Source organism: Gavialis gangeticus, unplaced genomic scaffold, assembly GCF_001723915.1.
Source record: "Gavialis gangeticus isolate Ggan-Ray unplaced genomic scaffold, GavGan_comp1, whole genome shotgun sequence".
Classification (NCBI taxonomy): domain Eukaryota; kingdom Metazoa; phylum Chordata; order Crocodylia; family Gavialidae; genus Gavialis; species Gavialis gangeticus.
Window position 1 is genome coordinate 17,310,082 of NW_017729034.1, and position 23,131 is coordinate 17,333,212.

At 48.8% G+C, this 23,131-nt stretch overlaps 2 protein-coding genes across 3 annotated transcripts; one reads left to right on the forward strand and one right to left on the reverse strand.

Annotated features, from left to right (window-relative positions):
- The first annotated feature begins 25 nt into the window (after positions 1-25).
- On the forward strand, positions 26-5,318 carry CDCA3 (cell division cycle associated 3). Of its 2 annotated transcripts, none has more exons than XM_019527624.1 (5): positions 26-205; positions 2,122-2,263; positions 2,802-3,092; positions 4,293-4,414; positions 4,860-5,318. In XM_019527624.1, the coding sequence occupies exons 1-5, from the start codon at positions 53-55 to the stop codon at positions 5,001-5,003; spliced, it is 852 nt and encodes a 283-aa protein (XP_019383169.1). In that variant the 5' UTR covers positions 26-52; the 3' UTR covers positions 5,004-5,318. The 2 variants fall into 2 exon arrangements, with proteins under 2 accessions (XP_019383169.1, XP_019383170.1); XM_019527625.1 differs by having other exon boundaries at positions 2,122-2,257.
- Positions 5,319-6,715: 1,397 nt separating this feature from the next.
- GNB3 (G protein subunit beta 3) lies at positions 6,716-21,943 on the reverse strand. The gene is made up of 10 exons (XM_019527293.1): positions 21,735-21,943; positions 15,046-15,147; positions 14,293-14,331; positions 13,980-14,086; positions 13,772-13,835; positions 13,474-13,636; positions 13,304-13,370; positions 9,225-9,426; positions 8,303-8,519; positions 6,716-7,667 (listed from the first exon to the last, which is right to left on the reverse strand). The coding sequence occupies exons 2-10, from the start codon at positions 15,100-15,102 to the stop codon at positions 7,561-7,563; spliced, it is 1,023 nt and encodes a 340-aa protein (XP_019382838.1). The 5' UTR covers positions 15,103-15,147; positions 21,735-21,943; the 3' UTR covers positions 6,716-7,560.
- Positions 21,944-23,131: the final 1,188 nt, after the last annotated feature.

The following is a 23,131-nucleotide window of genomic DNA, read 5'->3' on the forward strand; positions in this document are numbered from 1 at the left end:
CTCGGCCGCGGCGGCCAATGGGGGCCCGGCCGGGGCGGGGCGCGAGATTCGAATGCGAGCGTCGCGGCTGCGCCGGTGGGGTGTACGTCTGGCCATGGGCGCTGCGTCTGCCCGCCCCGCGTCTCCGCCCGGCCCCGGCCCTTGCCGCCCGCCCGTCTGCGACCCGCGCTCGCCCAGCGCCGGCATCCCGCGCACCCCCATCGAGGTACGGGCTGGGGGCGGCAAAAGAGCCCCGCGGCTGGGCAAGGCCGATCTGGAGGGAGCTGGGGTTTTTTGCACTGTTCCTCTCTCTCGCTTGCAGCCTCCAGCATTTCAGGCCCAGGAAGTGGCGATTCGGAGGCTGTGCCCTCCCTCCCGGGCTCAGTTGCTGCTTATGCCCCTTTGCTCCTAGCGTGTCCCGTCCCTCTTGTGGGCCTGGCACAGCTGTCAGCCTCCACAGCAGCTGGCAGCAGCGAGCCCCGCACTTTTCACGCAGCATGCAATTAAAAGAGCATCATTTCGTGAGTTTTAGATTTGCTGCCTACCAGTTTCATGTTGTGACCCCCAGTTCTTAGCTTCTTGCCAGCTAAGAAGGTGCACTATAAGTGTGTCCATTTATTTAAGCAATTAAATGACAAAGGTACTGTTTGCTATAGCCTGTTCCTTCTCACGAGCATACTCTTTTCAGTTTCTTATTAACTTTGCATTTGTGTTATACTAGAGATTTGTGAGAGAAGCTGCTCATTTGCTAGATAGCTATCTGGTCTGGGTGGGTGACAAGCAACTGCATTAAGAATGTAATTAGCCACACAAAAATCACCTAGGATCTTATTTTTTCTTACTTTAAAAAAACAAAAAGCAACCTTGAATGATTTGATGTACCTTGACTCTTAAGTCTTTCGATACGGTCTTCCGCAACATTTTCACAGGCAAGTTAAGGAAGTATAGGCTGGATGAATGGACTTTAAAGTGGATAGAACGCTGGCTGGAGCATCGGCTCAGAGAGCAGTAATCAATGGCTCAATGTCTAGTTGGCAGCTGGTATCAAGTAAAATGCCCCAGGGGTCAGTCCTGCGGTCCTGTTCAATGACCTGGAAGATGTCATAGAGTGCACCCTCAGCAAGTTTGCAGATGACACCAAGCCAGGGTGAGCAGTAGGGCTAGGATTCAGAGTGACTGAGATGAATTGCAGGATTGGGCCAAAAGAAATCTCATGAGGTTCAACAATGGCAAGCACAAAGTCCTGTACTTAGGCCGGAACAATCCCATGCGCTGAGGCTGGGGACTGCCTGGCTGGGCAGCAGCTCTGCAGAAAAGGAGTTACAGTGGACAATAAGCTGAATATGAGCCAACAGTGTGCCCTCATTGCCAGGAAGGCTAATGATATACTGGGCTGCATTGGTAAGTACGTTGCCAATAGGTCAAGGGAAGTGATTATTTCCCTGTATTAAGCACTGGTGAAGCCACACCTGGACTAATGTGTTCAGTTTTGGGCCCCCCACTACAGAAAGGATGTGGACAAACTGGAGAGAGTCCAGAGGAGGGCAACGAAAATGGTGAGGGGGCTGGAGGACATGACTGATGAGGAAAGACTGAGGGAACTGAGCTTATTTAGTCTAGAGAAAAGGAGAATGAGGAGAATTTAATAGCAGCCTTCAACTACCTGAAAGGGGGTTGCAAAGAAGATAGAGCTAAGCTATTCTCAGTGGTGAAGGCTGATGACAGAACAAAGAGCAATGGTCTCAAGTTGCAGCAAGGGAAGTTTAGGTTAGATATTAGGATGAATTTTCTCACTAGAAGGGTAGTAAAGCACTGGAGCAGGTTACCCAGAGAGATTGTGGATTTTCCATCCTTGGAGGTTTTGAAGACTTGGCTACACAAAGCTTTGGCTGGGATGATCTAATTGGGGATGGTCCTGCTTTGAACAGGGGGTTGAACTAGATGACCTCCTGAGGTCCTTTCCAACCCTAACTTGCTATGATTCTATGACAATTTAAATAAAAAATCCAATTAGATACTTTTTTTATATCTCAAGCCTGCTGTCTTTGCCTATCCTGCTTCTGTCTGCTTTGGTTCCACCTGGATCCTACCCTTTTTGTTTGGTTCCACCCTCCCCTTCAGGTTTGTTTTTTATTTCCACAGGTAGAGAAATCCCCACAGAGCAGCCCTCTTCCTGAGCACAAAGAAGAGATGGGAGCAGCTGGACAGAGCCAGAGCTGGGATCCACGATCACCTACCCGTGGCATCTCGCGCACCCCCATGAAAGTCTTGATGAGTGGTGAGTGTACATGTTCTCTGAGAATGTGGTTTTGTTTTTTGGGGGGGGGGGGGGTTTCTACATGTTTCATTCTCTTCAGCCCATTTCTCGGGGCTCTTAGCCATTTAGTCCAAGTGGTGGGACTCTGGGCCTTTTCTTCATGAAGAGTGTTCAACACACTTGCAAACTCTTTAGTGATGGTGATCATTTACCAGGTTCAGTTTTCCTTCTCCCACAGTGTCTTAGGTTTTTTTTTAGCCCTGAGATATTGGTAAATAACTTGCTTCCATAAGCCTGCTTTTACTGAGGTAGGTGGATTTACTACTTGTTACCTTTCACCAGAATGTGACTCTGCATTTCTAAGTGGGTTTTTGTTTGTTTGTTTTGTTTTGTTTCTTTGGTTCTTTGCTGAGCCCATTTCAGCTCCACCCTCTCTTATGGAGGGGGGCGGCTCTGGTGGGTTTGCAGTGCCTTTGTATAAAGGGATCTACATGGGAAAGGGTTCCTTCTCTGCTTGAGTTGCCTCAACCTTGCTCTTTGTGCCTCCTGTATCTCTTCTTCCCAGACACCATAAACTGCTTGGTGAAGCAGCTTAGTGAAGCTTTTGGAGCAGAGCTGCTGGATCGGGAGTTGCAGCTGGAGCAGCCACTAGCCCAGGGACCAAAGCCTGGAGCTGTCGATGTTCCAGGGCAAGAAGCAAAAGGAAGGAAGGTCCAGGAGGAGAGCTCTTCCAGGGATGCTTCCATGGAGAAGACCTCAGTGTTGGTAGAGGAGGGAGAGAAGCAGCCATCTCCCAGTACTTGTACTGGGGCTGTAATGAGGCCAGCTTGCTTCACAGAGCCTATTTTTCCTTCAAGTGAGTTCATGTGTTCTGTGGGCTTTGCCTGGGTAGGGGTTGGAGATTCACTGGGATGCTCACGAGAACTGAGGGATCCTCCTAGCCATGCAGCAGGAGATAAGAATAATGAGCCAAGAAGGCAGGATGTGAAGGTTCCTGTGGGTGGGGCAGGTGGGGCCCACAGCACATATATGAGGAAGGCTGGAGGAATAAGCAGTTTGTTTTCATGGAGGGAGCTCTGAGGGAGGTGGGAGGCTAATATAAGTTGTAAGCAGGTTTTGGAGGGGGAGCAAGCTAGCCTAGAGCAGCAACAGAACTGGACCTCCTGCTGCAGGCTGTGAAGTACTAGGGGTGGGAGTGGGGGGAAAGGGAAGGAATGATTCATCTTTGATTTAAGACCAACAGAACCTTGCAACAGAGGTGGAGAAGTAGAGACCCTAGTATTCTGGTACAATATATAGCTTGGATGTGAGAGAGAGAGGGTCCTGAATTCTGCCTAGGACATGACCAACCACCTCCATGGAGCCCTCTGACCTGCCTTCCCAGGGCAGCTTTGTGCATCTTGCCCTGTTCCATAGACATCTATTTTTTTACTTGTACCCTGACTACATGTCCCTCCTTTCATTATTTCCCATTTCAACTGAAGCACACCCTCTAGCACCTTTCCCTTGGCTTTGCCATCAGCCCATACTGTTTCTCTTCTGCCTTCTACTTCTGTATTTCAACTGGTTGTTTGATTGAAGAGCAGGATACCTAACACACTCCTTTCTTTTAAAATAGTGCTCTTTAACAGGGGGTTTGGAAGTAAAAGATTCCCTCAGACCCAGTCTGGTATGGCAGGCTTTTTTCTCCAGGGAATATGGCTATTGGGTTGAGAGGGGAAAGGGAGCGCGAGTATGGAGTTGCTTCCCTATCTGATATAGGAGCACAGGGAAGTTCAGCATGGATAGAAATTTCTCTGCAGTTTCTCATGGAGCAGATGTAAGAATGGAGAGAGTATGCAAGCATTGGTACAACTTATCTTGGACTGTGCTGAGAGTCTTCATAATGAAGCTCCTTTGAAAAGATCTGCTGTTGCCTGATGTCAGGTCATTGGATTTGATGCCTGAGGATGAGGTGTGGTCTGCTGTGAACAATATATGCCAGGCAGGGCAATACAAATCTGTGAAACTAGCCTAATAGCTGTGGCTATTAATTTTTGCATGACTTCGTCTCCAGCAGGCAAGCCCACAAGACGCAAAACCAGCAACAAAATCCTAGCAGCCTCTGGTGGTACTGGGCGCTCTCCTCTCATCATCCTCCAGGACGACAATTCCCCAAGCAACCTTGTTCCTCGCCAGGTGATACTTAATGGAAGGATGGGGTTCAGATAAGAGGTAGTATGGGGTTGGAGTCCTCAGTTTCCCAATGCTGCTGCTCCTCATTTGAGAACTTTGTCTCTTGCTTGGAGACAGAACTCCTGGCTCTTCATTTCCCAAGCCCTTGCTTTGGGGTGGTGACCCAAGCACACAGACCCTGTATTGCTGAAGATTGACACTTAGATGCTTATAGATAGTTCTTTTGTCTCTCTTGTCTTATCATGGCATTCCCAAATCGGGCCATGTATCTCCCCAGAAGTCTGGCCTCTGAGCACTTTAGTGGCTCTTCTCGGCTCCATCAACTTTTTGGGGATTATGGGGGCATAGAGCTGGGCACAGTATCCCTGTAAGAACTTCCCAGAACCACAGAGAGGAGCACCTCAGACTAACTTGCCCTCTGTACTCTTTTTTTTTTTCTCTTCTGCAGGGTAAGAGACACCTGTCGCTGACAGAGAACCTAGGGGAGAGGAAGGAAGTGACAGCGGAGTCGGGTCGCAGCCTCAAATTGGGGGCTTCTGCCTGGGATGACTTGAACAAGGAAAACCAGCAGTGTCGTTTGGTGGAGAATTAAAAAGAGCCTCTTTTTCACTACGTCCCTGATGATTGCTTTTCTTTTGTATTTCTCAAATGGAATTCTTCCAAGGGGAAAGAATCCTGTGGAAGGGCAAGGAAAACCTGGCCTGTGGTCACTTACCCTTTTTAAAACCAAGCCTTTCTGCAGAAGAAGATAAATAGACACGCCCTTTTCTCTACCCTAGTTTTATATGTACCTATGTTTTGTGTACAGGCTTCTGGTCCCTGGCTGTCTTAGTTTCTAAAATCTTGCCATTACTCAACTCCAATATATAGTTTCTGTATGTGGTGAATAAATGTATTTTACAGTTCTCTATATCTGTCTGGATCTAGTTAAAGCCTCCAGCGGCATCTCATTCGCTGTTTTGCCTAGTTCCTTTCCTGCCCAGCTGTTGCTGAATCTTCAGGTATAGCTTCAGTGTGAATTTAGTGTTGGCTGTATCATGGTAACTACCCTTCTGCATGCTTCTAGCCAGGCTAATGCCAGGGGCTAACCCTGCTTCCGTTGGTGAGTGAACTACCTGACATAACTTGTGCACATCTCTGTTCTGTCACAGACAATGTAGCCAGTACAGAAGGAATGTTACATCACCTCCAAGGGAAGCCAGCACTGACATCTAGCAAAGCCTAAGCTATTTGTTAGACTTCCTGGCCTGCTGGGAAGCTACAGTCACTGAAGGAATGAGGACTAAGTGCTGTGTATGAGAAAGCTGAAGTCCAGTACAAAGAGTGTTTTATGGCAGGGGTGTCAATGATGGTGCCTGTAGGCATCCAGAGCTGGCCCAGGGTCCACATGCAGTGTCAGCCCTGGACTGGGGCCAGCTCATGCTGCATAGGTTTGTAGGACAGGACCTGGCATGTGCACTGCATATAGCATGGGGGGCTGATCTGGGGCAAGTGCTGCATGCAGTGTCCTGTCAGACTGCCGCTGTACCCTGACTGGTACCAGTTCCAATTCTACTTACAGACTGGCCTCATGCATTGAGCCAGCATGCAGAGTCAGTCCAGCCAGGTGCTGCAGGCAGTGCATGCCTTGTGCTGGCTCTGTATTCAAGTCCCAGACTGGTCTCAGTACATGAGCTGCCTATGCTAGACTGGCCCTGCATGCTGGCTCCAGTGCATGGGGGCAGGCTATAGGTCTGGTTTGGACCAAACCTGTGGTCTGGGCACAGACCAGACCCCCACCCCTCATTCAAATGAATCTAACACCCCCGTTTTATGGTAACATACCCCATTTTGGAGTGAGCTGTTTGTATGCTGACAACTGCAGTCTCCTTGGCCTGATGCCTACTGTTGCAAGTAAACATGTTTGTAACTTGCCCTTTGCTACCTGGGACTTCTCCGCATATTGTCCCTAAAATATTAGGGCCTCTAGCTACAAACCAGGAAGGGGCTGTAGCTTAAGGCAATAGTGAGCACAAATACAGAGCTGCTTGAACCTGCTAAGGAAGACTTAGGAAGTTACTATCTTCTGAGCCTTTCCTCTTCATGTGCTCCAGAAGGAGAGGCCCAGTGTTTCATATGGAAGCAGGGAGAGACTATTCATTATTCTTCCTGTAGAGCTTATCCTGCAGGGGCTATCTCTGCCTCTGCAGGAGCCAGAGTAGAGTACAGTACTTGCACTGTAGTTCTTGGAAAATTCTGTGTAGTGTTTGCAACATCTCAGTGCAGTGAACCTGCTTGAAATGATGCAGTCCATATTTCATTTGATCTCTTTATTGTGCCTGGACTATGATAATTATATCTCTAAAGCAATGACTAAGTGAGGCTACAGGCTAATGCAGGGGAAATTCACAGCATATGGGGGTTAGTGACAAAGGGGAGAGAGCAGCTATGAACAGATGATGATAATAAATTAAACATTTGCTGTTCCTGATGCTCCATATTGGGGAAGAGACGTTCAGAACCCCATTTAGTACACTAATGAAACTTGAGCAAATTGTGGGCTTCTTCCTCTACCACAAACTAGTTGGGATTTCAACTCCTTGCTTAGGAAAGGAGGTTATAATCCCCAAACCAGTGTGCCTGGGTGGTGGGGGAAGGTTTAAGAGCAATCAGTACGAAGGAGGTGTTGGTTGGTTTGTTTGGTGGGGGGGCTTGCACTCCTATAAGGGACTGGGCTCAGATGGAATGGATTTATGCATATGGAGGGAGGTGGTTTTCTAAAGGTGGGTTGTTTAGAGGGATGGATGCCCCTGAGTTGATACAGGAATGAAAGGGGGTGGAAGGTGCCTTTGGGTATGTATTGTAAGTACCTAAAATCTGTGCAACGGCCACACTTACGCAGGGTCCTAGAACCTGGTAAAGGCTGAAAGCTGCTATGACTTCTTTAGAATATGGGTAGGGGAGAACAGCCAGTGGAGAGCTCCTATCCCTGGACCTCTCCTCTAGGCCAGGAAGCCCCTGAAAGTGACTGTCATATAAATATAATATGACACAGAGAAATGGCTCTGTATAACATACAAGTACCAATTGTGCTCTGTTGGTAATGCCTTTCATGTAGGCTCAGTGCTTGTACCCTGCTCTCAGTATTTCTCCCCTCCCCATAATCCTCTTCAGTTCCAAATCTTGAGGAAACTATCCCAGGAGCCGGTAGCCACGGCCATGCCATCTGCTGTCACTCCGAGACAACTCACCCTGTTGTCGTGGCCAGAGAGGATTCCTGATGGAAAGAGAACAGACTTTACCAAGGGGGAAGGCTCAGGGGAGTAGTGCTGTACTGCAGGCTCTTGACCTAAAAGTGCCTGCACCCCTTGTATGTACTAGGTTGGCTCCTACTAGGGACCTGGATCCAGACCCAGCCCATGTCCCAGATCCAAAACTAGGCAAACCCCAAGCATCAGATAAATAGTAACCCGCCCAGCCTAGGAGTGTGGATGTTTTACTGAGGGTTGAAGGCACACACATTCCAGAAGTGTTTGATTACCAGTGTGGTTCTTAGCCTTTTCAGATTCAAGACACATTCCCTAACTTTGCTGAATTTAGCAGCACCTCATTTCAAAGACTCATTTAACTTTTTTTGCCTATGAAAAAATACTAAAGTAATTCTTCTGTTGCAAAAAAAAAAAAAAAAGCCCCAAACAAGTCCGAATATTTTTGACACTGTGGACTCCTACTATTTGAAATCTCTAGGTTTATTTTGTGAATCATGCATAGGTATTTGCATACCCAACAGTGCTGATCTTGCATGGCACCCCATGGCACCCTTAAAAGAATTTCATGGCACCTTTAAAAGGATCTCTTGGGACCCCAGTTGAGAATCACTGATATTAGTAGGTATTTCCTGAACTGACTCACCCACACGCTCCCCCTTCAGGGAGTCCCAGATGTTGCAGTTAAAATCATCATATCCAGCCATCAGGAGACGTCCACTGCGGGATAAGGCGATTGATGTGATTCCACAGATGATGCTCTCGTGAGAATAGACAGTAAGCTCCTGATCTGCCCGGAGGTCAAAGAGGCGGCAGGTGGCATCATCTGAGCCAGTGCAGATTGCCTCGCCATTGGGGAAGAACTGAGAGGGAGAGACAACACCATTCAACCAGGGGAAATTATCTTGTTCCAGAGTACCCAGCTTGGGTCCGCTGCAGTTTTTGACAACACTCCTTGTTCTTGACAAGCAAGTCCCCTGTCATTTCAACTGTGGGCTCCATGTAAATGAGGGCTGTTAAAGATATGGCCCATGGGCTGAATCTGTTTGTGCAGGCTGCCTCTGACATCGGTGTGGTCTGAGCAAGTCTAGCAGGGCGGGACCCACTGACAAGACAGGCGTTGTTGTCCCCTGTACCCATTAGCTGAGAATGTTGCTGTTTGGCATGAGTTAGGGCTTGGAACGGCTCATTCACAGTCTCAGCACTAAGGGGGCTTTTAAGAGAAGCAGAAACTTAGGTATCAAACAGCAGTTTTGAGAATGCTAGCGAGGTCTGAAAGTGGACTTTGTGTCTAAATGTCCAAACAGATCTTTCAGGATCTGGACCTCAGACGTGAAGTGACTTGCCCAACCTCCCACAGTGCAGCAAGGACTTGAACTCACATCTTCTGTGTGTCATGCTAGCACCATAAAATGTGGCTCATCCTGTCTCTTAGTTGTGGTCTTCCATATGTAACAACGATAATACCCTTTAATCTTGCCCTGCAGTCTCATCTGCCCCTAAACATTTCAGTCCTGGGCCATGCACCAATGTTTCTATTGATTCCACTCAACAGACCAGATACATACACAAATGGCATTGATGTCAGACTCATGCCCTGAAAACGTTTGACGACAGGTTCCCTCCCGCACGTCCCACAGCTTAGCAGTGGCATCACAGGCTCCAGAGATAAACAGATTGAAATCTGGGGAGACAGCCAAGCTCATACAGTCTCCAGTGTGACCCAAGAACACTGTCTTCTGCTGTCCTGTTTCAATATCCCAGAGTGCACTGTAGGGGGACAAGAAGAGAGTCCTCAGGGAAGTATTAGGATCATGGGATAGTTGGAGCTAAACCCCTCTGAGGATGTTTATGAATTACCCTATTTTAAAGGAGAGAAACCATGATGGTAAAAGGACACTTTTACTATTTGAGCTGAGGTAGCAGCTGGAAAACCCCTTAGCACCCATACAGTTGTGGTAGTAGGTCTTGTAGTCTGTGGCCAAGGGGATGTTGAGCTAATTCAGGCAAGACCAACACTAGAAACTTTGGCTGATATAGCAGTGTCAGTCAGGGGTGTGATTTTGCCGATGCCTCTATAATGATGGAAGCTCTAGTTTAGATATACTTATACTGGCAAAGAAGTACTGCAACTGGTATCAACAGACAGCTATAAATGCCCAGACACTTGGAAACTTCCAAGGCTATTATATTAAGATTCAATTGAATATGGAATATTGAAAAAAAGACTGCTTTATCAATGTTGTATTAGCAAGCTAGATAATGCTTTCTGGCTTCCCGGTGGTTAATGCAAAGGATGAGGCAGGTCTATAAGTTGAGAAGTCCTGAACCTTGGGGGACACTTCATATCCTGGTTTCCTCTGGTCCAAGTGGCCAGACAAACAAAGACTGTAAAGGGTGTAAAGCCTTGGTCTGGAGTCAAGAGACACAGCTGCAATACCAGACCTAACTCAAGCACTGGCCCCCCAAGGCCCCATGTCAATGACAGGCAACATCTGAGAAGTGGCATGTCCCTGTTGCATTATTTTCTCTTATGTGTGTGTCTTGCAATAAATGCTACTGTGCTTTGGGAAAGCTGACTGGTCACTGAGTTTATCTGGTATTATCCCTGAGAGACAGCAAAACCTGGCTGGGGATAATCACAAGAGTAGGTGCAGTTCTAAAGCCTCAGTATTAAGAGAAAGAGTTGTAGGTCCTCCCTTCACAAAGTTGGTGGATAAAGGCCTAAGATCTTGAGTATGCTGCCCTGAAAGAAACTATGAAGGAGAAACAAGGATGAGCTTTGCCCTGAACCTGTGACATATTTTGCTCAGTGAACTGGTGTGCATGACACTGGAAAAAACGCTCTGTTTGATATCATGTGCCTCAATACAAGGAGAGTTTGCTAGTGTCAACCTATCCCAAACTGGAAAGATACAGCCCAGGAAGGAGTGAAGAATATGACTTCTGTCTTGCTGCCACCTGCTGCCACTCTCTCTCAAGCTGGGCCTAAATGACAGAGGTTTGCTGGCCTAGCTTCTGGACTTAGGCATATGAAAAATACCATAAGAACACAGGGCTGGAAGGGGTCGCCTGGGCCACTGTGTCCAGTCCCCTATGCCTGCAGGAAATCAATTCCTCAAGGTTTCTCCAAATCACCACTCCAAGCCCTCACAACTACAAAGCATCATACCAGAAATACCAAGAACAACCTATACAGAGGAAGGCAAAGCCCTCCACAGTCTAGGCCAGGGGTCAGCAACCCCTGGCATGTGTGCTGAGCATGGGACACAAAGCCATTTTGCTTGGCACACTACTGCCAGCCTGGCTTCTAGGCAGCTGCTGCCAGCCATGGAGCCTGGGCAGCTCCCAGCAGGCAGCTGGGCAGTTGCAAGATCTGCTGCAAGCAGAGCAGGCTCCATGGTTGGCAGCAGCAACCCAGAGCCTGGGCCAGTTGCGGTCAGAAGGCTGCAAACATCCACTCCGGGCTCCAGCATTAGCTCCGTACTGGCGGGTGCACACGCACCTCAGAGTAGACAGTAGGGGAGCGGCTTGAGGCAGTGCAACCCCAGCTTCTCCCCCACTGCCGGCACAGAGCTGATGACTGGGCTCTGGAGCACGGCGTAGCTGTTTGTAGCCACCCTCGGCTCTGGGCAGCTGCAATAGGCAGCGAGCAGGCTGCAAACAGCTGCACTGGGCTCCACAGCCCCGGCATCAGCTCCATGCTGGCAGCAACTGAATGTGCACCTCAGCGCAGACAGCAGGAGGGCTATGCTACCACAGGCCCTATCCCCACCATCAACTCTGAGGCGCATATGCACCCACCAGTATGGAGCTGATGGCAGAGCCTGGAGCAGCTGTTTGCAGCCTCCTGGCTGCAGCCAGCCCAGGCTCTGGTAGCTGCTGCCAACCACAAACCCAGGCTGCTTGCAGCAGGGCTTGCAGCTGAGCCCACCTGACTCCCACCCACTCCCAGCCCAGCCCCAGCCCAGCCCCCCACCAGGATGAGGCTGGCGCTGCCTCTTGCCAGGAGTACCACACCTTTTGTGGGTTTAGTTGAGCAGGATGGGTGGGTGGTTGGGCTGATGGGCAGGCTCTGAGCCGGGGCCTTGGCCAGCTGTGCTGCAGCCTGGGCCTGGCTCCCTGGGGAAGCACAGGGGCTCTGGCGAGACCAGGGAATTGTTGGGTTGGACTTTGTCCAGTGGCCCAGGAGCCCGGCTCCATGCACCTGCGCTTCTGGTTCTGTGTGTTTGTCTGCCTCTGTCTGGTTCTGTGTGTCTGTGTGTGCACACGTATGTCTGGTTCTGGATGTGTGTGTGCATTTGTCTGTTCTGGGTGTGTTCTGGTTCTCTCTGTTTGTACACATGGTTCTCTGTGTGCACATGTGTGTGTCTGGTTCTCTCTCTCTCTCCTCTTTCTCTTTTCTGTCTCTTTTTTCTCTCTCTCATTGCAACATGCTCAACAAAAAAGGAATACACAACAACAAAGGCATAATTTATGTAATATATTTATATATTAAATATACTAATGTCCAGTGCGACCTGCCATGTACACCCCCCACTTCCCCCCCAACCTCATTTTGTTTTTCTGGCATGCCGGCACTCTTGGCACCTTCCAAGGTAGACATTGTGGTTTTTTCAGCACTCCTGCCAAAATCTAGTTGGTTTAATAAAAGATATCACCTCTACTACAAATCCTGATTGCTTTTTCCTCTAGACCAATACAGCTACAATATGGATACCTGCCACATGGAAAATGTCAAATTTCAGCAGATTTTTTTTTAATGAAATCTTCATAATTTCACGAGGAAGCAACTTTGACCACCTGAATCCTGAGATGCTGCTCCTACCTTTGTTCAAGGTAATTTACATCATCACAGAGCCTCCCAACAGAGCTCAAAGACACCTTACCAGCTAAGAAATGCCTGCCCAGAGGAGTATTCTATCTACTGACTCTGTGAAATCCTATGAAATATGAACTTTCATTTCTACCCAGAAGAACTTTTACAATCTTTTTCCGATGCCTGATGAAGGTTGTTTGTGCCTGAAAGCTTGCACTTAAAGATTTTTTGTTTTTTGCAAATATCTAGTTGGTCTAATGAAAGACCTCACCTCTACTACAAGTCTTGATTGCTTGTGCCAGCAAACAAATTCTCTAAATCGGGGGTATCAAAGATACAGTCCACCAGCTGACTTTGGCCCATAAAGCCACATCATTCAGCCCTGATGCTGGCTGGCCCTGAGCAGCCTTTATCCAGCCTGTGAACTGGTCCCATGCTACTCATCTGGCTCATTCAGGGATGTGGTTTACTGCTCAGCAAAAAAACTCTCTGGAATAAGCTGCATCTCCACTAGGGGGCTCTGGCAAAATGTCTTCTCTGGAAAACCTTTTGCACTGTGAATTGATCTTTAGTAGTGACAGTTAAGCACTAAGAATCATCGATATTGTTAAAAATATACTCTTTGGATTCATGTTCTTTGCCTGCTGGATGTCCTAGGATCACATTTTCAATTTTCCTTGACAAGTACAAATGCTAGAAAACTGCATTACAAAGGTTAACAGTCTCACATGATTAAGAACAAACATTCAATATTGTGAGATTCTCAACAGGAGATTGCAACCCAGAAGTCTGGTTGTGCTGTGTGGCTCAGGGAAAGGTATCACTCACCATGTGGTGTCTCCAGAACTTGTTACAATATTATTGTCATCCAGGAATCGGCAGCAGGAGAGGTACCCTGGAGAGCAGGAAAAACAAGGCATGAGATTTGTTGTATGAAATGAAAGTGAGGTTCAGGGAGCAGGAAAAGCCTGGCTGGCAGGGGTGTGGAGGGCACTCACCTGTGTGGGCAGAGAGCTCCCTGCTCACTTTGACGTTGCCTTCACGGGTCTTGAGGTTGTAGATAGAGCACATGTTGTCAAGGCCCCCACAGGCCACAAAATTCCCTGAAGGGGCATAGGCACAAGTCATGACCCAAGATGAGCGGAGAGGGATGGCATGAACCTATGCAGAAATGAAACAGTCCCAGACTCTCTTACCAGAAAGAATGGAAAGGACCCAGACAAGAGCACTGACTATGGTGTGAACCCTTCCAGCCACAGGCTCCTCTGCCTGTGGGTGTGTCCATCCAATTCTTACCTTGTTGGTTGTGTACGTGTCCCACACAATCAATTTCCCATCTTGTGAGGCACTCACCAGGAGTCTACGACAAAGGAACCAGAATGCACTAGCGTCCCCTCTCTCAGTGAGCCTGATGGCATCATCCCTTCCATCAGAGCTCCCTTCCTTGTCATGTATCACCCCACCTTCCTTGGGCCACCAACCATGCAGCTATCATTCCACTCACTTGGAGTCTGTGGACCAGTGCATAGCATAGATCTTGGCCAGGTGTCCACGAAGTGTTCTTCGTGTACGCATCTGTATGCGTCCAACCAGCTCCACCCCGGATGCAATCTGGTGGGGGGATAGGGGACAGGGTTGGGGATTCCCCCCAAGGAAAGAGAAGATTAAACTGGGCCAAGAGTGAAGGGTCTTTTCCCTTCCCCATATCTCCCCATGCCACCATCCCTTTCCAGTCCATTCTGGGGAGTCTCCCTGGAGAGGTTATTGCTGATTGTCACATACACACCCGGCCTAGGTTCATTAACACTGTCCCCTACCTGAGCAAGTGATGTGTCAGCACATGCTTTCCGTGCATCCTGCAAACAGGAAGAGACAATCAGCTGGATGAGGAGTCAGAGGGAAAGACAAGAGCCAGAACAAGCCTTAAAAGACAGTTGGGAGAGGATGAGAGAGACCCAGGCTCAGGCTTTGAGAACCTCTTCAGAGTCACTTCAGTTGGAAGCTCTTTGGGGCATGAAGCTCATCTATTTGTCTAGGGTTTGCACAACACACAGCACCTTGGAGCCCAGGTGCATGCCTAGGGCTCCTAGGCACTACAGCAATATAGGTAATAATGCGGGCAAGCTAGGGACCAAGCAACTCTCCTTCAGCCCATTATAAATGCCCTTCTACTTCTTCACCCAGGCACAGACCCTCCACTGTGGCTGCACATCCACTGCCTCCAGACTACAAGAGAGACGAACTCCTGGCATTGGGACAGAGTTTTTTAATTCTCTGAGTATACCAGGCCCAGGGGACAGCCCTTTCCTAGCTGCCCAGACTTATCCCCAGCTCTCCTGCTCATCCCTTCCCCCTGTTGTGAGGATTCCTCACTTATTCAGTAGGGTTTAGCAGTTGCCTTCCCAGGGGCTCTGGGGATGAAGGCTGGAGAAAGCAGCTCCAGTACAGCTGGAGGAGGGGGGCTCCTTTGGAAATTCCTTGCTGGGGGAGGGGGAGGGGATCTCCTTTAAGCTGCATTTTCCCTGGGTTGATGGGCCCTTTGGCTGGTTCCCGTTCATTTCCAGGGTTACCGCAATCTGTTTCTTCAGTTGCTCAGCTTCCTGCTTCATCTGCTCCATTTCACACATCTTGATTGTCTAGTGATGGGTCCTCCACTCAGAGAAGTCCAAGGCCTAAACAGACCAGAATAGGGAGAAGAGGCAGAAGTACCAGAAGCCACCCATTAGAAGGGCTTCTGGGTTCTAGCAACTCCCATTGCTCAGGATCCCAAAGGGTTTAAATACTGCTTGTACACACTGAATACTTTGCACACCTACTAGGCATCTTGGGGTGAGTGAGGGGGTGAACCTAGCAACTATTTGATAGCAGATTTTGCTGGGGATGAAACAAAGAATGTTGTGCACAAGTGAAATTACTTGGGAAGCTAAAAAACAGGAATAGATTCAGGAGATTTGGCCAAGAGAATGGGGTGAACCTCCCAACTTATGGGGAGGGTGGGAGAGGACCTCTTCAGCCCACTCTCCCAGTCCTCAGAATCCCAGTGTTGTACCTCCTCTGAGAGCATCACAGAGCAGTGATTCTCAACAAGGGTGCTGTGGCATGCTGGGGTGCCTTGAGATCTTTCCAAGGGTGCTACAAGGTGCCACACAGTTAGGTGGCAAACATGATTCACAAGATTAAACCCAGAGTTTTCAAAAAACACCTTAACCTGTTGTGGTCTTTCTCTTTGCAATGAAAGAATTGCTCAGTTATTTTTCCATAGTCAAAAAATGAGGGAAAGCGAGGACTTGGCAGTCTCCAAGGGGTACACTGAGTCTAATGAGAGGTGCCTTAAATCTGCAAAGGATGGGAACCACTGCCCTAAAAGTACAGTGAGGCTCTGGGATCTGTATTGACTTGCAAGGAAGAGTGCCCTCTACTGATTCATTTAACCCAGGAGTATCAAGCTCATCTGGCCCACAGTGGTGTGTGGCTAGTCCATGGGCTGGATCAGGCCCACAGACTGGCCCTGTATGCTGAATCCAGCATGTGTTCTGGAGGGGCTGCCACACGTTGGGCATGTCCCAAAGCAGCCAGTCCAGGATTGTGCTACATGTAATGCATGCTCCAGCCAGTCTGACACTGTGCCACATGACACAGTGCAGGTCCACTCCATGCTGGATCCAGCATGTGCCCTGGAACAGCTGGACTGAGTGTTGCACACGTCATGGTACTGCCCGCTCCAGAACCACACTGCCCACTCTGGCCACTCCAGCACTGTGCTGACTGCTCAGGGACATGCACTGGATCTGACATGGGCAGACGTGTATCCTGGAGTGGCCAGAGTGGGCATCGCATGCATGCTGAATGTTGCCTGTGGGTTAACTCCAAGACCCAGAGCCAGCGTTGAGAGCTGGGTGATAGCCCACAAGCTGTATCTTTGACACCTCTGATCTAACAATCCCTGCAGTTTACTTGAAACTTTTGCCTCCCCTCCCCCTTCCATGATTCTAGTGCCTTACTCACTCCGTACATCCCATCCTGCCTCATCTGTGCACACCTGCCCTTTGTTGGCTCAGTATTTTCCTGAGGCAGGTGTCAGATTCCAGGACAGGCACTGTGTGTTTTGCATTTCATCTTTGCTGGCAGAGATCTCTCTCAGGTTTGGAGATTTCCCCAGGTGCAGTAGCATGGCATTAGTGACAGATCCATTCACCTGAATCAGGAAAGGGGCACTGGAAGGACTTCTGCTTCCAGCATTGAAGGACCTACACTGCCCCATTCTGATCATCTGGGAAGGTGTTACCTTCGCACTGCTTGAGGGAATGGTTTCTTTCAGTGACTAGTTTTGTCCTGGTGCCTTGAGGGATGGGCCTCCAGTCCCCACCACACAGGCTGATGGTGCCTCAGCTCCTTTCCTTGGGTTCAGTCCCAGCCCATTTCCCGTGGACCTCCTAGGCCACTTCTTGGACACATGAACAGCTCCCATGTCCCTTCCTTTGTGCAGCTGCTCTGGTTTAGCTCGTGAACCTCTACCCAAAGCCCAACCCCTCTGGTACCCTGAACGTTTGAGTGGCCTTCCCTGAGCTCCCCCAGGGATAGTCACCTTTTCAAATTCCTGAAACTGTCCTTCTGAGAGTCCAAAATACAGGAGACAGATCTCATCTTTCATTAAAAAGTGGGTTTCTTGTCCTTTTTTCTTGTGAAGAGCCTTAATAATAAGATACAGTGGGCGCATCTACACGTGAACACTTACTGTGCAGTAATTTAGGTTACTGCACAGTAACTTAAAATTACTACACTGTTCAGGCACGCATCTACACATGTGCACCCATATGGCATAGTAACTATGGCAACTTATGCTGATTTCAGTGTAAATTTGCTACCTGCATGCTATCACGCTGTAACACCTGCATGTGTAGATACTGGCTTAAAAGCTGCTTACTGCACAGTAAATTTATGTGTAGACACACTCAGTGTTGCAGGTGGGGGAAGGTTGTTGGTTTTGGCTTTTCCTAAACAGTCCTCAGGGCAGGCTGTAGGGTCCAGGAAGGCCAAGATAAAATGACCTAATTTCCAGGGGCACTCATGATTGTGTCTGTGAAGGGCCTTGTCACTTGGGCTGGTTCAGAGGCCAGGTGGGTGACCCAAAGTCCCTCACTACTGGCTACTATAGTGCAATGGTCAGGGCCACAAACAGGGGCTACTCAGCTGCAGGAGAGAAAGCATGTTGTTGTGCACAAGCCAAGTGACTGATCTTCCCACTGCCCCCTGCCTGGATGGATTGTGACACTCAGCAGATGCTTTGTAAGTAATTCTCCTTGTGCACTAAAGTGCACCAGAATTGACCCCGAAGCATCTTCTGTGGTGGGGGAAGGAGAGGGGCATGGTGGAAGGGGCAGGACATGATTGGATGTGACCCTCCAAGTCCCAGTTATTAGGAAAATTATACCTTAACTAAATATTGGTGATCCTGAACTGAGTCCATTCTGAGGGCCAGCCCCCTTCAGCAAGTGGCCAACTGTAGCCTATAACATTTTTAGCATCTTCCCCTCATCCAGTTCTCACAGTCCCCAGCCTCAGCAAAGTCATGGAGACTGCCCAGCTCTCATCAGCTTCTTACCCTTGCACCTAGCAGGAATCATTTCCTTTTCATGTTGCATGGATTCTGCTCCCCATCCTGGCACAACTCTCCTTCCTTCTCTGTGGTTCAGATTGCCTCTCTCTTCTATGAGCAGCCCTGAATTCTGGATCCACCACTTTGCTGGAACCTCTCTCACTGCCTCATTTCCTCTAGTCTCTTCTGTGGAATCCTTGTGGGTTCAGAAGCAGGCTCCTGATGAGATCCTGACCTTAAGGTTTTTTCAGAGCTTAGTCAGAACAACTGAAGCTTCCTCCACAGTCCTTAATCTCTAGCTCCCCAGTCCGTGTTCATCTGAGTCTCCTCCATGGGCACTGACTAAATGGAATTTTGTCTCTACCATTCTCTTAGTGTGAGACCGAGAGCTTCTTCCTTTTCCTTTGCAACTCCTAATCCATTGAGGGCAACCTCATGGGGTTCTCTTCTGCACAACCATCCAGCCCATCTCTAATCTCACCTTACACATCATTCATCCTTCTGTCTCTCTGTTTTATCTATCTATCTATCTATCTATCTATCTATCTATCTATAATATAGGAAGCAGGTATGTGGGAAGTTACATAGCCTTTTGAGAGGGTTTCTGGCCTGGCAGGAGGATCAAATGGGCAGAGACTTACTGTCAAGGAGAAATGGATAGAGCTAAATATAGAGGAAGAAGCTGTTTCTCGGGCTCAGGTCCCCATCAGAATCTTTAAATCCTTTTGAGGGAACACTCCAAATAAAGTCTCAGAGTAGTTTAGAAAGACAAGAAGCCACAGCTGAAGGCAACAACTCTACCTTCCTCTACAGTCTCCATCCTGTATCATCCCAAAGTGCTTTACTGAGAGTGAGTCACCCACCTGGCACTGAAAAGCAGCTGCCTGTAGGGAGGAACACAGCAGGGGCAGAATTCTATTTCACCCCACTGAAGGCCAAAGTGCAGCTTGTAGCCAATTCTGAGTTTCCTGACTGAAGTGCAGGAGCAATTCTGTTACACTCTCCAGACACATAACTGCTTCCATTATAGGACTAAGACAACAGCCTTACATCTCTGGAGATGTACATCTTTTCCTATAATGGTGGTACATACATGCCTGGAGCAGGGAGAGAATCACTTCTACACATTAGTCAGGAAACTCAGATTTGGTTGCAAGCTGCACTTCAGGTGGTGCATAAGGGGAAGCATAATTCTTCCCCAGGTGTTTAAGAGCAATCAAGAACATGGTCATTGGTTCTCCCAAGCTTAGTGGTCTGTTGGGCTAGCAGGGATGACGCATGCCAGTTTTAGTAGCACTGGCTGGCATTGCCTTTCTGATGCTGTGTGAAAACCTAGGGCAGGAAATGGAGGAGCATCCAGTCCCCAAACTGAATCAGCACAGAAAATTGAGAGCAGCAGAATGGATTTCTCTCACATTAGAGTCTAGTGCAGATGTCAGAGGTAAGGCCTTGCCTTTGTTGAAAATGCTGAAGAAGCAATGCAACCCTGACTGACCCCATTTTTCAGAAGTGATTAGCAATTTGGTGCATTTCTTTTTTGGGTGCTCTGCTTTATACATCTTAAAGGGCCTGATGTACCACAGAGTACACAGTGGACGCTCAACATTTTCTTAACGGTAGACCCCCTTTCAGTCATCTCATAGTGGCCACCCAAAAATTGAAGTATCTCAAATCATCGATTGCATTTGAGAATAAGGCTTGACTTTGCTTAATGGCTGAAATGCAAACTGCCATTTGCAATAGCACTGCACCCCCCCTCCCCCCCACTCTCTGTGAAGGCATGGATCAGTACTGCCATTGAAGGGCCTCTAGTCTTCATGAAATCACCCAGGTCCCACAGCAGCACAGGCTTCCTGATCAAGCTGGTAGGGTATCAGAGTTAGCCTCTTGTTCAGATGCCCCCTCTTTCAAATGCCTCCACTGCCTTCCCCTGTTTCACCGTATCAGGTTCCAGTGTCTTGTCTCCTCTTTCTGAGCTCTCAGACAGCTGCTCCTTCTGGTCCTACTGCTCCTGTCTTTAGCAGTGTTTCTCCTCCCAACCCCATTGCTTCAGTGATTCTACAAACTTTCCTGTGCTGAGCCTCCTACACAGAATGACCTCCAGGAAAAAATATCCTACAGCCACCTCCGATGGCCATAATGCCTACAGGTAACCAGCCCAATTATGACAGCTTAGTGACAAGTAGACTCTCACTGGCCATTTGTATTTTTGCTGTTAACTGAGGACATGTAACTTTGTATAAAAAACATGTCTGCTTAACTGTCTCACTCTCTGGCCCCCTCATTCTTCACTTGTATTTGTAGCCTGGTGGCTCTTCAGGGCAGGGATTGTCTTTGAAGCTAGAAACAGATGTTACATTTGTCCCAGGACCAGTTGTGCCTGTTTGTCCCAGAACAGAAAAGTCCTGGGATTGGCGCATACACACATCACCCTAATCAGGGTTTGCAGAGCAGCTGAATGCACTGCTGTATTTCTGCCATTAATTCACGGATGCAATCTAGGGACAATCATTCAGATGTACTTTACAACATCCCAGGACAAACTGCTAGCACTTCATATGCCATGAAGCTTTTTTGGGTTTGTCCTGGGACAACAGATGTGGGCATCTGAACAATGGCACTTTGTTCCAGGAGAAAATGGCTTCTCCTGGACAAATAATACATCTGCATGTAGCCTGAGGGTGTTGGTTCAGCACTTAGCAGAGACAGGTCATGAACCTAACTGAAGCGAGGAGATTTTGCTGTACCAAGAACGTGAAACAGCACACAGATAAATGGGGATAGCTCTGAGGGGAGTGCTCACATGCTTGCCACACAGACCTCTACCACCTTGCTGGGATACCAGGGCCAGTGCTGACACCCAGGGCAGGAGGCCTCCTATTGAGTCATCCAAACCACCTCATCCTGCTTGAATGAGGATTGGGACTCATGGGACATAGTGGCCCAAGTGATGATGTGGAAAGGAGTTCAGCCTTCCAGTTTATAATTCCCCTGGATCACCTCATCCACACTGGGGAGAGGGCTACCTCTCAGCAGATGTTGGGGAGCTGTAAATAGATAAACAATAGGCATGGAAGGGCGGGGATTAGTAAGGGAGGTCACAGGGTCCCTGCCAGCGTAATCCCTAGGCCGTCAGTTCATGCGTGTCCTGGTGACCCTAGGCTTCCTGCAGAGCTGGATAGAGAGATGATCTCCCTGCTCTGCAACAGAGATCAAAGGGCAGAAAAAAATTGCCCTGATATGTTCCTCTCTCTTGGTAGGCTCCTTCTCCATACAGGCTAGAAACTGGCTGCAAAGAACCAAGCAGAATCGATGTGTAGTGTCAAACTGACGGCGTCAGTCCCATTTGCCTATGAGGGGGTGTGGAGGTCACACAGTCCTGATACACAGGAGACTTGTATAAATTCCTCTTTGAGGGAAGGTCCCTATCCTGTCTGCCAGCACTTCTTCAGTAGAGTGGTTGATCCTAACCCCAACCTCCATCCTACTGAGAATTTCCCTTCCTCATGCCCCACACACCCGTGTACAGAGCAGGACCCAAACATGCAGAGGACCCTCAAACCTGCACAGAAGGTCATGTAGCCCGACATACTGGGAGATACCAACCCCTAGATCCAGACTGAGCAGGTGGGATCAGGATCAGGAGCAAGGGAACAGCCTTACCGTGGTCTGTAGGGTGAGGCAGTTGTGATCTCTGTCTGAGACGGATTCCCTTGGACCTCTGGGAATTGGCTCCCCCACCTCAGCTGGGAGCCACTGATTGCACTGGGATTGCCCCTCAGTCCTTCCCGTCCTAGTGCCAACTGTCCACACGCTCCGTACCCTTCACTCTCTCTCAGCGTCTCAGTCTCTCTCAGGACTGATCTCCCCATGGGAAGCTCTGTGTGTGTGTGTGTGTGTGTTGGGGGGGGACAGGGGAAGGGAGGGCTGATTCCAGGAGCAACGTCAGGCAAATTAAATCAGACACCAGTGACTTGGGGAAAATCGGATTGGCACTTAATGCAAAGCAGGTGGATGGGGAGGGGATGGAAAGAGGCAGGAGAGGAACATGCTGTTTCTGGAGAGAGAAAAAAAAACATTGTGAAAGGATTGGACTCTGTTTGCATTAACAATCAGCTAATACAGGGAAGATTAGGGAGAAAGAGCTGGGGTCCTAGTTCCTGATGGCAGGACAGGGGGCACCTGTACGCACTGCATCCCGGAGGTCTCTCCTTAGGGGGACAAGGCTCAGTTCCTAACCTGTTAGGAAAGGGAAGTTGTGACTATGCTCATATTGGCATCCTGGCCTCCTGTGAAAGGATTCCTTCTTTCTAAGGGATCATATCCCTGAGAGAGCAGTAAGCAGCAGCTGGTGGAGGAAACCCCTGTCACTGCAGGGTGAGGGAACAGGGCTGGTACAAGGTGGTTTGCTCAAAGGCCTTTTGGCAGCTGCTCTCCTGGGATGCTATGGGGGGATTATCTTGCCCTCAATCTCTTTTAATCTCCCCTGCAGCTTTAGCCCAAGCCAGAGATAAATACCTTTTAATGGCTCTTATCTGACGTCAGGAAGCCATGAGTCTAATCACCCAGGCTACCTTTGGGCAGAGCCAGCCACGACTGCAAGGCAGCAACTGGCCACCTCAGGGGAACAGGCGGCCAAAGTGAAGGCTCTGTCCTGTCCAGCTGCCAGTGTGGGAGTCCTCTCTGAATAAGAAAAAGTTATTTAAGAAGAAGGGGATTTGTTACCACTAACAGATGGAGAAAAGGAACCTGAACCATATGGACTACAACTCTTCTCTAATGCCAAGCCTAAGAGTGAGAGGCATAAAAAAAGAGGGAATGTTGTCAAGAGCAGTGGAGAATGAGCAATTGGCTTCCATGGATAAGCCTGAGAGCAGCTTACCAACATGGCAAAAGGCTTGGCTGCATGAGCCCAACTCCCTATCTTTCAAAGCACACTAGGATGAGATTAACTGCATGCAGCAGCATCAGTTGGGTTGGGTCAGGGAGCCAGCAACTGTGTATGGAACAGAGTCATTCATACCATGACAGCCCCCCACCCCAATGTCTGTTCTGAGCCC